Consider the following 17,610-nt stretch of genomic DNA (forward strand, 5'->3'; position numbering starts at 1 on the left):
CCATGTCCCCTAACAGCTGTAGGCTTAATTGAAAGCAGCTTAAAAAGTGTTCCTGTCTTTAACACTCAGATGATCAACTCCCAATGGGGTCCAAACCCCAAATAAATCCATTTTACCCTGTATAAAGCTTATACAGGGTAAACTCATAAATTGTTCACCCTCTATAACACTGACAGAGAGGTATGCACACCTGTATTAATACATACCCTGGGTTAATTAAAAAGTGATTTTATTAAATACAGAAAGTAGGATTTAAGTGGTTCCAAGCAGTAACAGACAGAAAAAAGTGAATTACCAAATAAAATAAAATAAAATAAATAAAACCTGCAAGTCTACGCCTAATACAGTAAGAAAACTGAATACAGAAAAAAACCTCACCCTCAGAGGAGTTCCAGTAAGCTTCCTTTTACAGACTAGTTTCCTTCTAGTCTGGGTCCAGCAATCACTCACACCCCCTGTAATTACTGTCCTTTGTTCTAGTTTCAGGTGTCCTTGCGGTAGAGAGGCTATCTCATGAGTCTCATGAAGACAAAATGGAGGAGTCTCCCAGGGGTTTAAATAGACTTTCACTTGTGGGTGGGTACCCCTGTGTAGAATTCCAGCTACAAGATGGAGTTTTGGAGTCACATGGGCAAGTCACATGTCCATGCATGACTCAGAACTTACAGGTAGCAGCCATGGTTCACATGCCACCTTGAATGTCCTCATGTAGACTTCTTATGTGGATTGGAGCCTTCCAAGATCCATTGTCCGTTAAGTGCTTCTCGATTGGGCACTTAACTTGCAAATTCCTTTCTAAAGAAGCTGACCAAATGCCTTACTAAGGTTATTTAAAATCAAACTAGTACACAGCCAATATTCATAACTTCAAATACAACAATGACACATGCATACAAATAGGATGAATATATTCAGTAGATCATAACCTTTACTTAGATATGTTACATGGCTTATGTATCATAAAACATATTCCACTTATGTCATATACATTCATAAGCATATTTCCATTATGCCTTATGGGGTGCACCGTCACAACTACAACAGTTCTTCACTATTTTAACCTTTATAAAGATATCACCTAAAAGACAGCTGTTTAATTCCACAAGAGGTTACTTGAAAGTCACATTAGTTTGATAGTCCCTCCATTCTAGGAATTAAGCATGTGACTCCAATGTTCCCAAATCCTATAAGACCAGGAGTTTAGGACTAGGACTCTGATTTTTGCCACAGTGTGCTATTTCAGTTCAGGAACTTGGTCTGAAAAGCTCTCCATGGACTTGTCTCAAACTATCTCATGCACCTTGTCTCTGCTCCCATCCCTGCTCTCTCCTCTTGTGTAGGCCCTGATTCAGCAAAGCACCTAAGCATCTGCTTAACTTTAAGCATCCAAGTAGTTCCAATGAAGTCCAAATGACTACTCACATTCCTAAGTTTATGCATGTTCTTAAATGTGTTCCTCAATCTCTGCCTTAACATTGGCCTCTTCTCTCTTTCTGCGCACTGTTTCACCAATGTTTCTGCAAGTCAGGTCCTCTCTTCATATAGTTCTTCTCTTATATAGGTTCATCGTCAGGTTATATCTCATTCCAGCTCTCCATAGAAAATATTTTGCCCATTGCTTGCCTCATTTAATTTCTCTGTCACTTAAGACAAAAACAAATTAAAACAAAAACAAAAACAACAAACAAAAAATAACCCTCTCCAATCCATTTTGAAATAGAATTTGTGTGAGGGGCACTGTACAGAAAGGCTGTACTATATATTTTTTCAGCGCTATTCGTAAATCTTCAAAAGTTCTCTTGAAAAAAGGTTATAGAATATCTTTGGTAGGAATGCTAGTTTTCAGGGTTTATTTTCCTGATTTTAGATGTTTATTTGTTATTAGAACAGTGCCACAAGGACTCCTCGTTGTTTTTGCTTAAAAATAATAATTTGTCAGTTTATTTCAGTTGATTGCAGGATTCTGAACTGAACCAGTTGTTGCATTAGCCCATGATAAAATTCACCTCAAAACAGTGACACTGACAGCATTCACACGATTTCTGGAGACTCAGTATTTCTGGAACACAGAAAACTTCCTTACTCTTCTCATATTGGTGCTATGTACAACCAGGAAGTGGATGACCACTTCATGTCCATGCTTTTTCCATCCAGTTTACCCAGCAGAAGCAACAGGAAGTCAATGACAGTTTAAAATCCTGAGGACCACTTACCATTTTCCACTTTCAGCCGTGTGTAGTTTTAAAAAGTGATTATTATGAAAAAATGAAGGGCCCAATTCAAGAGAGCTTCCCTATTCAGCAGAGCACTTAAGAACATTCTTGACGTTATCTCTGTTAGTTTCCACTGAAGTCAATGAGACTGAACTATGTGCTTCGATTTATGCATATGCCAGTGTTCTCCAGAATGTGGATGGCCTTAATCATGGGATTCAGTGCTTTTTTGAATGATCAGTTACTTCCGGTTTAAAGTGAAAATCGAAATCCCTGTTTTTTAGTAACCAAAAGTAATCATTAGTACTTTACAAAACCACAGCACTTAATTGCAGAGAAAAATAAATACTAACAACCAATAAACTTGCTATTTGTAGATGTCTACCTTGTTATTTAAGCATCTGAGAATGACTTTTTTATCCACTAGGGAGAGACCGTATCACTTTCTTTAAAAGAGAGATTTGTCAAAATTTACTAATCACTCTCCCAGACCTCCTAACAGATTGTAAGTCAATCTTCAGGTTCAGTGCAAGTCAGTTCCCTGAAAGAAAAATGGCTTAAACAGTTTGCAACCAGCAACTTGAATTTCAGCTTTGGTACTCTATAACCAACAGTACACTGTTGGGTAGAGTATATACATATAAAAAGTATGATTACATATTTACAACGTGAGGACTGGTTTTTCATTTCATTGCAGAAGCCAAGTTAGAAATTGCAAAAATAGAATGATGGCATCAAACAGGAGAAAGGAAACTAACCTTCAGACATATGTGGGAAATAATGATCTAATCCATATTATAACACGGGATAGGGGATTGTTTAACAAGAAAAGTTCATGCAAATGTCATGCTGCTCCAGTCTCAGAAGATAAATGTGATAAGAGGCGTGTTTCAAAAAGAGTATTTACATCAGTCATCTAGAAATTTGTTTACTCTAGTCTGAAATCTATGCCAAGTTATTGCAAACATTTTTAGGATTTGTGTTATGCCATTCCAGAAAGGCTGCTTATGTTATGGGCATGTATTCTGTTCTTTGATCTGTGCTATAGAAATTAAAGCAGTTACATGGATGCCATAGGAACAGAGAGACATACGGAGAGTTTCCAAATATTCTTAGATTTCTGAGAGTGATATAAACAAAAATGGAGGCTCCTTTCAGTCTGTCATTCATCTACACTAATTCTAGGACTGAATTCTGTTTGGAATATTAAATTAAATAAATTGGCATATGGTTAAAATTAGTGGGTGAGGGTTCGTGGGAAATGGTTTACTATTAAAATTAGAGAAAGGTGAGTATCAGCAGAGGGAATATAGAAATATTATAGAAAATAGAAAATTTTCCCTTTGCTGATACTCACACCTTCTTGTCAACTGTTGGAAATGGGCGACTCCCACTTTGACTCCATTGGCCTCGTTAGCACTACAAAAGTAATCAACTGTTGAGAATAGGCCACTTCCACCTTAACTGAATTGGCCTCGTTAGCACTGATCTCCCACTTGGTAAGGCAACTCCCATCTTTTCATATATATACCGCTTACTGTATTTTTCACTCCATGCAGCTGATGACGTGGGTTTTAGCCCACGAAAGCTTATGTCTAAATAAATTTGTTTGTCTCTAAGGCAGAAATCAGCAACCTTTGGCACGTGGCCTAGGGTAAGCCCCCTGGCGGGCCGGGCTGGTTTGTTTACGTGTTGTGGCTGCAGGTTCGGCCGATTGCAGTTCCCACTGGCTGCGGTTCGCTGCTCCAGGCCAATGGGGGCTGCGGGAAGCGGTGCGGGGCGAGGGATGTGCTGGCTGCCGCTTCCTGCAGCCCCCATTGGCCTGGAGCGGCGAACTGTGGCCAGTGGGAGCCACGATTGGCCGAACCTGCAGACACGGCAGGTAAACAAACCGGCCTGGCCCTCCAGGGGGCTCACCCTGGTGAGCCGCATGCCAAAGGTTGCCAATCCCTGCTCTAAGGTGCCACAAGGTCTCCTTGTTGTTTTAACTTTACTACTGTAACCTTCGTTTTCCTCAGTGGGCTGTTGCTTTCAGTCATTGCCTCACATCTACAATTGAGATGTAAGATCTTCAAGGCAGGGACCGTGTCTATTTGGTCTATAAAGCACCTAGCACCGTCTGGATGCTGTATAAATAATGATAGTACAGATGACTCACTCCTACAAAACACAACTTAAAACAATTGAGTATTGCCTTATCTATGAATGAAAGCCAGTACAGTCAACAAGTCTGTATTTTATTGCACACGAGCACTGGCTTTGCAACTAAGGCTCTTCAGTCATTTACAATAAATCACTAATGAAAATAGGCCCAACCTCACAGAAATTCACCTCTGCAGCTGTTAGCCTCTGGAAGCTTTCTAGACCTCCTGGGCTCCAATGCTCCCTACTGTGACCATGAAATCCGCCTGCCCCCTACCCTTTGCAGCTGTTTAATAATGAATTAGGCATTCCACACAGCCCCATTTTTCAAGGGTGAAGTCTCCAATACCACCCGCATTCCCTGGAGTCTAGAGAATGTATGGAAACTCCATTGAGCATGCTCATGGAATTCTATATGTGTCTATAGGTGCTATATAAGCTATTGAATGACAAGGTTACAAAAAAATTCCCATAAATCTTCACAGAGGCTTTTTATTCCCTTTAAGGACTGCTCTCTTTAAGAATGCAGCAAGGCATAAATGTGCTTACAAATAAATAGATTTGAATATGAGCCATTTGTGTCATTGGCAATAATGGATTTTTTCTCACACAAACATGCATAATTAAACATGCAACTGTAAGTGTCTATTTTGAGAAGTTTTTCTGCTTGGAGTCACCTGCCGATCATGTATAATATAGACTCCATTCTATTTCACTTCTGCTACTCTGTAACTACTTCTAACAGCTTTCCCCCTCCATTTAATCAATGGTCCCTTTAACCCAGAAATGAAATAGTAGCAGGAGTCAGTAAGCGGAGACCAAAAGGTTAATTACTGCCAAAATATCATTCACTATCCCCTATGTATCCTCATTCGCACTTCACAGAGGATGGTAGTTTCTCAAACCCATATGCTTTTGAAATACAGTGGAACCCTCTCACAATAAAGTTTTGTCCCCCACCCCCAAGAAAACTTTACTACAAGCAGAGTTTCATTATAACAGGAGGGAGCCCTACCTGGCAAACTATCTTCTCCTCTTCACTCCAGCGGCCCTGGCTTTTTCACCCCTTACAATTGCAGGGGGCAATGGGGGCCTGGGGCTGGAAACAGCTTCAGCAAACCCAACCTGGCTGCTCTCTGATCCCCTGAGAGCAGCTGCAGCAAGACTACGATCCTTACCCCTCCCCCAACAGATATGAGCAACTTCTTCTCCCAGCTAGAGCAGAAGAGACAAGGGAGGTGATAAATCTTTGAATTGTTTTGAATTGATTAGCAGCATGGGATCCATTTATGCTGGAGTGAAAGCTTCCCCCGGTTTACGGTGTAGCGTACTAATAGAGAAAGGAGTATTGAAGCAATTCAAAAATTTCACTCCGCTTCACTAAAAAACAGAGTTTTATCACAATGCGGTTCGTTATGGCCTTGATCCAGCAAAGCACTTAAGCACATGTTCAACTTTAAGCATGTGAGTAATACGGGGACTTAAAGTTAAGCACATGCTTGAGTGCTTTGCTAAATCAGGGCCCAAAGAAGTGGGCTTCTCTGGAGCTGATGCTACTTCACTTGTATGGTAAGCAATCCCTAACCCGTAAATGGGGCGAGGTAGACAATGACTTACTTGGGGTGGAGACTAATTTAGAGCATTCTTCATATTTGTGATTATTAATCCTTTAAAAAGATCCTGATAGTATTTATCTCTATTATAAAGTGCAGCTTCTTAAAAGGCTACACCCAGTAATTTTGCTTATATTCTGGAGTGTCCCCTGTGCCTTCTCCTGGCTGCAAAGGCCTTATGGTTTTATTATCTGGAAGGGATGTTGCGGGAGTGGGAGACCGCTCTGTTCCCCTAGCACAGCGGTTCTCAAACTTAATTGCACCACAACCCCCTTCTGACAACAAAAGTTATTACAGGACCCCGGGATGGGGGACCGAAGCCTGAGCCTCCCCAAGCCCCGCCAACCGGCGGGGGGGCCAAAGCCCAAGTGCTTCAGCCCCAGACAGAGGGCCTGTCACCTGAGCCCCCACAACCAGGGCTGAAGCCCTTGGGCTTTGGCCCTGGGTCCCAGCAAGTCTAAGCCAGCCCTGGTTGAGACCCACTTTGGGGTCCTGACCCGCAGTTTGAGAACTGCTGCCATAGTACGATGTACTTGTGTAGGAGGGGCACATATCATGACCCTATTATTCCATATACTGTGTATGCATATGTCTAATAGAGACATATTTAAGCTGTGTGTGGATCCAAGTAATGTGCATGGGTATGTTGTATATATCATTTTTAAACTTAAAATACCGTAGCAATATACATATTTAAAAATTCACTGAGGGCTTTAGGAATATTGGTGAGTGTTGCTAATCTGAACACATTTAGGCCAGAAAAAAACTGTCAGTGTTCTTGAAATCTGTGCCTAGACTCTGGTAGCACTTGGAAATACTCTGTTAGATTCCTGACACTGCCAGGGATCAGAGCCATAAAGTACTGAACAATAAATTTCAGAACACCTCCAAGAAAAGGGAAGTTGTCTGGCTTGTTTCCTCTTATAGAACGTGAAACCAGGAGTAATGGGAGCAAATTGTAGTGCTGCTATAGCACACCCTATAGTCAATAGAGGAGGTGCCAGAATTTGGTTGTAGGATGTCTGTCACAGTGTCACAGGTGACAGTGAGAGTGTTAACATGACTGTTTATGCTGCAATGAAAGAAGCAAATGAGCTTTGCAACTAGAGGAGAGTTTGGTGCTGACTCTCCTGTTCCCTGTGTGACCTTACTTGGATTCCTATGTCAATACTAGAGCATAGAACAGAAATTATCCAGGTTTATACCTTTAATAAATTTAAATGGTCACATCGTTTAAACCCCCAAATTGAAGTTATTTTCTGTGAGGTGGTGGGGGTTGATAAGCTTTACAAACCTAACAGCACGCAATTCATTAAATTACCCAATTTGCCCTCCCTCCCCACCCAATTTAAGTGTCATTATTCTCAAATAAATTTGTTAGTCTCTAAGGTGCCACAAGTACTCCTTTTCTTTTTGCGGATACAGACTAACATGGCTGCTACTCTGAAACCTGTCATTATTCCTGTAGGGGTCCAGTGGCACCAAACACAGAAGGATTGTGCTAATGCACAAGAACAGGAAAGTGAAACTGACTAGCACCAGAAAATGAAGTTATCCAGACCAATTTCATTGTCTGTGATTTATTAAGTGCTAAAAATAAACAGCAAAAATAGTGAAAAGTACATTATACTTTTACAATTCTTGCAGTTTTTGTTATCCCTAGTGAGGTTAGTAACTCTGGTGAGGACATTGTTTCCTAATCATATTTTTTCTTTTAAATTAAATTGAATTAGCAGTAAAACTGATAGAATGCAACAAATATTTCACCCTCTGCAGATCAGTATTTGGGATGACTTCCATCCCTAATGAGGACAACATTCCCAGACAGTGGAATATTTCAGAGAACCTCCCAGGTCAGAAACATCTTTTTAGAGAAAGGGATGCTTCTTTTCCTGGCTTTCTATAACAGGCAACACTAGAAGAAAAGAGTATCAGGTGATCCTCATGTGCTGATGTAAGAGCAGCTTCCAGCTGAATCCTGTTTAACACATCTCCCCCTACCCACTTCTTAGATTTCCTCTAGCTTACCTGGTTAAACGAGTTCCTACAGATCATGAATGCTCAGTTTGACTCTTACCTTTGTTGGTGCACAAGTTACATTGAAGCACAAAGTGTGGGCATAGATAGTAATGTGCATGAATGCTAGAAAGAAGGCAAAAATTCATCCTAATACACAAGGTCAGCACAAGGCCTTTGCACCATTTAAGCCCTATTTTGTGTGGTACGTAGGCTGTTGCACAGAGGGTATAAAGTGTGATTATTATCAGAAAACAGGACTAAAAATGGCTCCTTTTAACGCAACAGATCTGTCCTGTGTGAGTGCATGTGTAGCTGCTAACTTGACTGACTTTTTACTGCTTTTAGCACTGCAGAGCCAACAGAGCTATTGGAGAATGAGCTGGGTTCTTTCCTAGTGCTCGCACCACCTAGCAGAATTGTTAACTATCAGTGGCAGATATTTTATCTCAAGGTGCACAGAAGTGTACTACGCAAGGGAATCTAAGATACCTTTCTAACACACCTCACCTGAGTCAGGGTTATTGGTGATGGTGCATCAGCCAGAAAGAACCCAGCTTGACTTTCAGATCCCACACTGAGTTTGCAGATAGAATAAACAAAATAAACGTGGAGCCCAAGAACACTGAGCTCATTTGATCATTGATGTTGATTTTTCAATTAGTCTTGGAACACTGGGGAAGTTCCAGAAGATTGGAAGAAAGCTAATTTGTGCCAATATTTTAGAAGAGTAAATAGGATGACACAGGGAATTATAGGTCTGTCAGTCTGACACCTATCCCAGGCAAAATAATGTAGCAGCTAATATGGGATTCAATTAAGAAAGAATTAAAAGAGGGTATTATAATTAATGCCAATCAACATGGGTTTATGGAAAATAGATCCTGCCAAACAAACCTGATAACTTTTTTTTTATGACATTACAAGTCTGGTTGATAAAGGTAACAGTGTTAATGTAATATACTTCAACTTTGGTAAAGCATTTGACTTGGTACCATGATATCTTGATTAAAAAATTAGCAAGATATAAAATGGCTCACATTAAGTGGATTAAAAGATGGCTAACTGATAATCTCAAAATGCAGTTGTAAATAGGGAATCATCATCAAACAGGTGTGTTTCTAGTGGGGTCGTGCAGGAATCAGTTCTTGACCCTATGCTATTCAACATTTTCTGAATGACCTTGAAGAAAACTCAAAATCATCACTGAAAAAGTTTGCAGGTGGTACAAAAATTGGGTGAGTGGTAAATAATGAAGAGAACAGATCACTGATACAGAGCAAGCTGGATTGCTTGGTAAACTGAGCGTAAGCAAACAATATGTGTTTTAATACAGGTAAATGTATACATCGGGGAACAAAGAATATAGGCCCTATTTACATGATGGTGGACTCTACTCTGGCAAGCAGTAACTCTGAAAAATATTTGGGAGTCATGATAGATAAACAGCTGAACAAGAGCTCCCAGTGCAACACTGTGCCCAAAAGTGGTAATGCAATCCTTCAGTGCAAACCCAGAGGGATTACGAATCAGTAGTGCTGGAAATATAGGTGAGTGGGTTGCTGCCACACCCCTGGCTTGAAGTAGTAATAAGAAACACCAAATACATGCTTTCCATTATCAACACCTCCACTATAAAAATTGTTCTAGCACCCCTGTCTTGAGTAGGAGTAAAGAGGTTATTTTACCTCTGAATGTGGCACTGCTGCGGAATGCTGTGGAATACTGTGTCTAGTTTTTATGTCAACAATTAGAGAACAATGTTGATAAATTGGAAAGGGTTCAGAGAAGAGCCATGAGAGTGATTAAAGGATTAGAAAACATGCCTTATAGAGAGAGACTCCAAGAGCTCACTCTATTTAGCTTAACAGAGAAGGTTAAGGGGTGACTTGATTACAATCTATAAGTACCTACATGGGGAACAAATATTTAAATAATAAGTTCTTCAGTCTAGCAGAGAAAGTTATAAGTTGAAGTTGAAGTTAGACAAATTCAAACAGGCGATAAAGCATACATTTTTACCAAGGAGAGTAATTAATCATTGAAACAACTAACCAAGGGTCATGATGGATTCTCTGTCACTGGCAATTTTTAAACCAAGATTGGATGTTTTTCCAAAAGATATGCTCTAGGAATTATTTGGGGAAGTTCTATGGCCTGTGTTATGTGGAAGATCAGACTGGATGATCCTGGTGGCCCCTTTTGGCCATGGAATTGAAGAAACTATGAAGCCTTTCTACAGAGACATTTTTCAGAGAAGTAACCTCCTTTAAGAGAAACATCAAGAAATAGGAGAAGGTCCAAGGGAAAACTGTTCGGAGGGAACTGGGAGAATTCCTGCTCTTACTGGAAGAACTAAATTTGAACAGCTACTGAATAAAAATCTAAAAGTGAACATATTGTCATCATGAATGGGTGTGAATCCAGTTCTTAGAGGGAAGCTATCTGCATCACAAAAGCCATGACTTCAATTAGCACTAAATGGCACGTGTGTAGTACAAAGGCCAAGGAATGACTAAAGACCGAGTGGGGTTCTTCCAGAACAAGGGTAAGTCACTGTGGGGCATCTTATATAGCTGCTGCCTGTGCTGTCTCTGTTCTGTGGCTATCAAGCCAGATCACTGATCCTTGGTATTATTATTATTTTCTTGGCTTTCTGTAGTGCCCAGAAGCCCAGTCATGAACCAGGATCCCATTGTGCAAGGTGCTGTACACAGAAAAAAAAGATGGTTTCTGCCCCAAAGTGCATGTCTACGTAACAGCTGGGAGGACAAGCACGTGCTGGCTCTACTTGAGCTAGCATGCTAAAAATAAGAGTGTGGCTGCTGTAGCATAGGTGGCAGCTCAGGTTAGCTGCCCAAGTACATCCTCCGGGATGGGAGGTCAGACGGGACTGTACTTGAGCTAACTTCCATCATTTGTAGGTGTAGTGGGACTCTACCACTGCAGTAGAATGCTTACAAATGTTCCCAGTGTAGATGTACCCTCGTTCACACTGAGTAGCCTCAACTAAGTTAAAAAAATGTTTCAGTGGGACTACTTGATGGCGTAAGTGCTGCTTAACAGGAGCATGAGTTGCAAAACAAGGCCCTTAATTTTTTTTTAAATTAGTCCCCCATAACTCAAAGCTCCTTCTCAGTTCTAGTTCATTTCCATTCTTTACAAGATATTTCTTGCAATCCTGACGTATAGTTTAATTTTGCCAACAAAATGCATTTACTATACATTTGATAGAGGCTGGCAAGCTATCCAGATGCTGCTGTGTGCTTGTTCTGCATTCAGTATAGCTAAGTAAGTATCGCAAAACTTTCCCCATAAATAGGCCCTTGAATCAAAGAATTGAATGTGCTTTGGCTATGTATGAACTCCTTTTGTGATCCCTTTCCATGAATATTGTTGCAAATGAGTTTTACTTACAGACTCAAAAGAAGAGCCCTAGGTTGATGCCTTTTTAAAAATTTGTCCTCAGAAGACCAAGAGTTCCTTTTAGCCTTTTGCCTGACCAGATATACTCTAGTTTAATTTTCAATACTTTGTTTTTCTTTCTAATTTGTGATTTGATTGATATAGCCACAAGAGTTCAGTCATCTATGGAATATCCACGTGAGATTTTGGTAGTCTTGCTTGAATTTTTAAGAGAGAACAGCTGTCTGGTGAGTAATCCAGCAAGATTTACACCGGTCATGTGAGACTTCTCACAAGAGTTCACAGAGGGCAGTGAAATCAAAAAGATCTCGTAGATTTTCCAGGGCATGGATTTCCAGTCACACTACCTGTAACTATTAACATAAACATGACTTCACACAGGATTAAATTCACCCGCATGCAGAGGGATAAAACAAGGTTTATGCAGCACTTAAATTCTCAAAATAGGGCTTAAATGCGATTTAAGTGCTGCACAGACCTTGTGGCAGTTAATTTCATCCTGTGTGCATGAGATATGTAGGGTTGCATTTAACTGATGTGCAACAAGCATGTACATTTTTGCAGGTGCACATATTATTGTGGCCCATGAAGTTCCCAGCATAAAGATTTCTATGTCCTTAGAAAATATAGGTTGAATTGAATAAATGTGGCTATAATAAAATCAATTTTTTCTGCTATGTTTTATTGTTCATAGTAACTAGCTTATAAGAACTGTGCATTTTCAGAATGTGTTCTGAATGTAAACTGTACAGTAAAATATGGCAAAAATATGTGTGTGCTTATTTTTAGGGATGCTTTGGTATTGAGATGAGCTGGTTGGAAAATGGACTATATTGAGAGTTTAGAGGATTCTGGAGGGAAGTGTGTTATCAGGGCCTAGTGGCAGTATGCAGGCAGCCTAGAATAGGGGTAGTCAAATATTTTTTGGCAAGATTCCAAATTTCTTGGTCAAGGTATATTCAAGGTCCAGACTCCAGAGAAAATAAAAATAAAAAAAATAACAATAATGATAAGTAAATAAAAAGATTTCTGGGTCTGTTCAAAAGCATCTGGTGGTCTGGTGGCCCATTGTCCGCCTCTTGACTACCCCAGCCTAGAATTAGGTGGGGTGAATTGTACCTCTCTTTGTATTCGGAAATAGCCTGCTTTGTGTCTCTGTGTTTTGTGGGTTCTTGTGTGTTATCCTTCTAGATTCTAAGAAATAGAGTACTGTTACTCTGCCAACTTCCAGCAAGAGCATTTTATGTTTTTCATCTAACTTCTGTGTGTATGGCCATCAACATAGCACAAAACATTTTCTATAAACACTTTTGTGAATATTTTTGTTTGGTTTTAGTCAGAATTCTTCTCCCAGCTCTAATACTGAGCTGGGAAAGCCTACATTGACTGTGCTGTAGCAGATACTACAGTGATGAGCGCAGCACAAGAACCTAAATCAACTAGAATAGAATACAAAAGGATACACTATGGGTCTTTGCTTGTATGAAATGGTATTTATAACAAAACTGCCCTCTTGCTATTACCTTAGCATGTGGATTATGTTATCATTACATTGACCATGATCTGGCTATGTGTGTCTGCTAGCAATGGGCCTGAAGCAAAGCTGATCTCCCAGAGCTGTTAGTAGTGCATGCACCTACAAACTACACCTCTCAGGTCATATTCTGGAGCCCCGTGGACACGGTGGATTGGGAAGGCAGTCTGGGGTTGTGGGAGGTAAGGAAATTTCTACATTTGCTTGATAACTAGTTTGGGGTTATTTTGTTCTCAGAGGAGATAGAGACACCTCAAGGAAACATTTGCCAGTTAGCTGATGATGCTCTAAACCAGGTCAGTTCCATCCTGGTCAAAGTGTGGAGGCCCCTCATATACAAAAGGCAAGGGCTTGTGGAACAGGAATCAGTGTTTATCTTAATTATTTGCAGTTGGGTTGGAAGAGACGGTGAGGATGTTTAGTAATCATATGGTTTTAACTATAACATAATGGTTGACTGATGATTGGCTGAGGCGTTATGAATTTAAGGAGAGACACAATTGTTTGGCAGTTCTATGGCGGGAAAACATTTTTTAAGACTGCTCATTTAATTAAAGAAAAGACTTACAGCACAAATGTATATAATCTTCAATAGTATCACGAGATAATGAGGCAGTGTGGTAATCTGGAAAATATCCATGTTAGCCACTATCTGCTGTGGAAAATAATAGTTTTTGATTTCTGCACCATGGCCTCGCATGGCATGGGGTTCACACTATCCTGAGTCGAACCAGAAAGAAAAAAATCTGTCTCATTTTAAGACATGTAATTTGACACCAATAGATCCCACACTCAGTGCAGAAGGGGTTGCGGGTTGCACTCTGACAAGGCATAGTATTTATTAAAAGTAGTGTGCTTCTGCCACAGGACAAAGAAGAAAATTGACTCTAGGGTCTCGTTGATACTGGAGAATTGAACCATGTATAATTTAAATGTTAGCACTGGTCTGTGTGTGAGTGGCACATTACAGAACATTCACACTATCAATTCTATTTCACTCGTACTTATCCCTGCACCCACACAAATCGGTAAAAGCATTTTTTCTTCCTGAGAACCTATCCCACAGTTCCCAGCACAACTGATAAAAACAGCGTCTTGTGAAAACTAGAATGGGGGCCTGCTCCCACTTCCTGTTTAGATGGGGCCAAATTCTCTTTAAAGAAGAGATGGAAAACTCATACACACAGCTTGCAAGATTTGATCACTTATACTCTAAAACCGCTTTCGCCTTGAGCCTGAAAACTGAACACTAGCCTAAAATTAGTGCTTGAAACAAATCCAAATGCTTCTGGATTCACTTCTACCTATAAAAAGTTGTCAGTGGTGATCATTTCAATTACAGGTGGAATGTTCTGAATTTTCAATCCAGAATCCTTTATGTCAGCAGTTTAAAAATGAAGATTCACAGTGAGATAATTCCCTTGGAAATTCATATAAACTACAGGAATAACTGCAGCAATTAAACAGGAAAACAGATTTGCCATGTAACCTTCCATTTATATAAATCAGCTTTTATCAACTTGCCGGAGGGCTCCACTCTCCTCTTCAGCACTGCTCCTGTCCATCATTCTTAAAATACAGGGCCAAAACCTCACTGCAGGAAGCCAGTGTAGGTTGGCATATACATGACATGGTTTGCCAAATCTCTCTCCCGCTGATTTTATTATCGAACTTGACTCTTCCAGAGACTCTGTGTGCCTGATGTCATTGCTCAGAAATTCTTGGGCTGATTAGTTGTTGCCAGCAATGAGGGAGTCTCTCTCTAACTTCTGGGTCTCAGTGTAATGTTACTATGCATAGCATTTGCCCAGAATAGAGAAGTGTAATATTTTCCCCCCTTTTCAGCTAACTGAAGTACTCCAGTGGCCTATGGACATGTGAGCTCAGTTCTGAAATCCATATTATGTCCTTGAGTTGGCTCATAACCTTAACCAGGTGATCTAGAAGTGACCATGGATATTCCGGAAAAGTCGGAGGTTAAACACTGCCTTGTTTTGTTCCTTATAAATAAAAACTGTTTGATGCTTCAACAGTTTTGAAGTGCTTACTACTACAAAGTCCTGGGTTGCATCTCTCTTAAGAACTTGTGCTTGTCAGAAGCCAAAGATTTATAAGCACTGAGAAAAAGGGTGCCAGACACGTCTGGGGCTACAGTCTGTCATGTGGATTCCAATAATTTGCACCCCATGCAGCATTTCATGGCACCATAAAAGCTCTTGTAAATGAAGGCAGATTTTGTGACACACACCCCATAATTTAAAATGGAGGTCAAAGTAACTGACACAATTTACCTTACAGGGCAATTCAGCTCAGAAAAGAGCAAAGGAGGGAGAAGGTGTTTAATGGGGTATCAGAGAGGTTGGTGTGAAGCCCAGTCTTATTTAACATCATCATTAACCTCAGAGAGGGAGTAAATAGCACACTAATTAAATGTGTAGCAGGTACTAAATTGGGAAACTTTGTGAAAAACAAGGAGGAGAGGGAAATAAAAAGGGGTTAAGTGTAGCCTATAAAATATGCCAAGTAGAAATTAGGCTTTGGCCTAAATTTAGCCTATGTGTAGAGGAGTTTGGGACATTGCACTTTCTAATGTGAGCAGAAATTAGAGATAAATTGGAGACAGTAAGATGGGGAAATTGAAGTTAGCAAGGACATGACCGAGGGTTATGTTGTTGATTTGTTTTGGTTACAACTGTTTTGAACAAGGTTTTAATGAGTGTTTTTGAGAATTGTGGATGTTTAATTAAAATGCTATCTATATTGATAGTATGGGAAGGACACTGGTGCAGATGTTAATTTAAAATAATGTGTAATGTAAAAAGCCAATAAGGAGCTGGCAGAAATATAATTATGGTAAGGAGCAGTTTAATGTTAATTAGTATTATAATAGATTACAAAAGGAGTAGTTTTGTTAATTTGGGGAGCATGCTAATTAACATCAAAAGGGTACCATTAGGTGCCAACATGCATATTATTTCTATTGTCAGTGGACTGATCACACACTGATATACCATTTTATCTTTGAGTGTAAGTATAAATGTATTGTGTACATGGTAATTGCATGCCTGTTTACCTAACTAATCATTTTTCTTTTGAATAGTTTGGTTTTATCATTCTAAGTGTCGCATAGTGGTCCCCTACTAATAAATTTTCTGTAACTGAGCTAGTGGCGCAAACCTGCAAACTAAGTTGGGTTTTATTGCACCCTTTAACAAATTAATATTAATTGGGAATATTTCAACATAAAGATTACAAAAGGTTACATAAGAGAGATTAGAATGGTAGGTAAAAACAACAAAATTAAATTCAAGACGGAAAAATGCATACTAGTGCATCGGAGGAAAGAAACTAAGAGATATTCAGTGGAAGAAGGTACTTGGAAAGCTATAATGCCAAGAGGAACGAAGGAATGGTAGAGGAGATGAGCTTGTACTTTTATAGCAGCAAAAAAATCTATGCCTGTAAGACAGTTGCGGTCCCCACCCCGTCCATCAGGGAGGGAGGCCAAGCCCTCTCACCGCAGTGCTCCTAGAGCGACTCTGTTCGGGTGGGGGTGGGGGGAGGAAGGAAGGAAATTTGCTGACCGTTAATGATTAATGAGTCCAAGCCTGCACTCTAGGCCGGGCAACAATTGGGTCTGTGAGCCCTGGCCAGAGCAGGGCAGCACACAGTTAAGGCTCCTGGCCCACAGTCAGGCGGGGTAGCAATAAATCTATAGGCGCCATGCCCTCAATCTGGGCGGGCAACACACAGTTAAGGCTCTGGCCTGCAGTGAGCCAGAGCAGTAGAGACTCTGTCTGCCTGGAGCCCTCAGTCAGGGTGAAGCAGCAATCAGTTCAGGTAATGGCTCTGGCCTATAGTCAGGCAGAGCAACAGTGCAGTCTAGGGGGGGATTAGCTCTCTGGGGAGGGAGCCAGCCAAACCATCTGGTGTCCTAGCTCGGGCAGGTGCCAGACCAATGCAGGCCTCCTGACCAAAAGGTGGGGAGTCTGCCACCCCCGGGATGGGGTGGCAGGAGGTAGGGGGACGCAGGGCTACCCACTCCAGTGCGTGCCAGCCCAAGGCCCTAACAATGGCGGAGTGGTCAGCGGGGAAAATCCAGCCACAAAACGCTGGCCAGCTTGCAGTCACACAGCCGAACCCTATTCGGCTTCCCTGGGCTCCTTCCTACACTCGCAGTCCGGGAGTACCTAGGTTCTGGGGTTGTCGTCGGTCTTGTTGGAGTAAACGGCAAGTGGCAGCCCCAACAGCTCCTTGGTGTCCCCAGCGTCTGGCAGCTCCGGCAGTCCTTCTGGGTCTCTGGCACTGTAGTAGCCTCCATCAGATCTGGGCTCCAGCAGCGGCGGGGAGACATCCTGCTCCCTAGCAGCTCTGCTCTCACTGAGCTAGAGGGCTGGCCTTTTATATTTCCAGTTCCTGTACCACTTCTCTGCTTCCGACAGGGTGGCCGCGGATATCCCAATTCTGCCGACCAGGGGGCAGTCATGGTCCCCTCCCTGTCCATCGGGGAGGGAGGCCATGCCCCCTTGCTACAGTGCCATTTTGAACTTCATAAATAGAGCCATTGCATCAGTAATGATAGTCAATCTGTAGATGAAACTGCAACTAGAATACAGCACCTAGTTATGGGCACCTTAATAACAGAAAGATGATGAATTGGAAGAAA

General features: G+C 41.1%; 1 protein-coding gene across 1 annotated transcript in view; it reads right to left on the minus strand.

Moving 5' to 3' along the window:
* METTL21C (methyltransferase 21C, AARS1 lysine) overlaps window positions 1-17,265 on the minus strand; it is a 66,248-nt gene extending 48,983 nt beyond the window's left edge. The window contains exon 1 of the mRNA XM_074963243.1: window positions 17,135-17,265. Coding sequence (XP_074819344.1) covers window positions 17,135-17,265 — 131 coding nt within the window. The remainder of the gene's footprint in view (window positions 1-17,134) is intronic.
* Window positions 17,266-17,610: the final 345 nt, after the last annotated feature.

The sequence above is a fragment of the Natator depressus genome, chromosome 1 (genome assembly GCF_965152275.1).
Source record: "Natator depressus isolate rNatDep1 chromosome 1, rNatDep2.hap1, whole genome shotgun sequence".
NCBI classification, from domain to species: Eukaryota; Metazoa; Chordata; order Testudines; family Cheloniidae; genus Natator; species Natator depressus.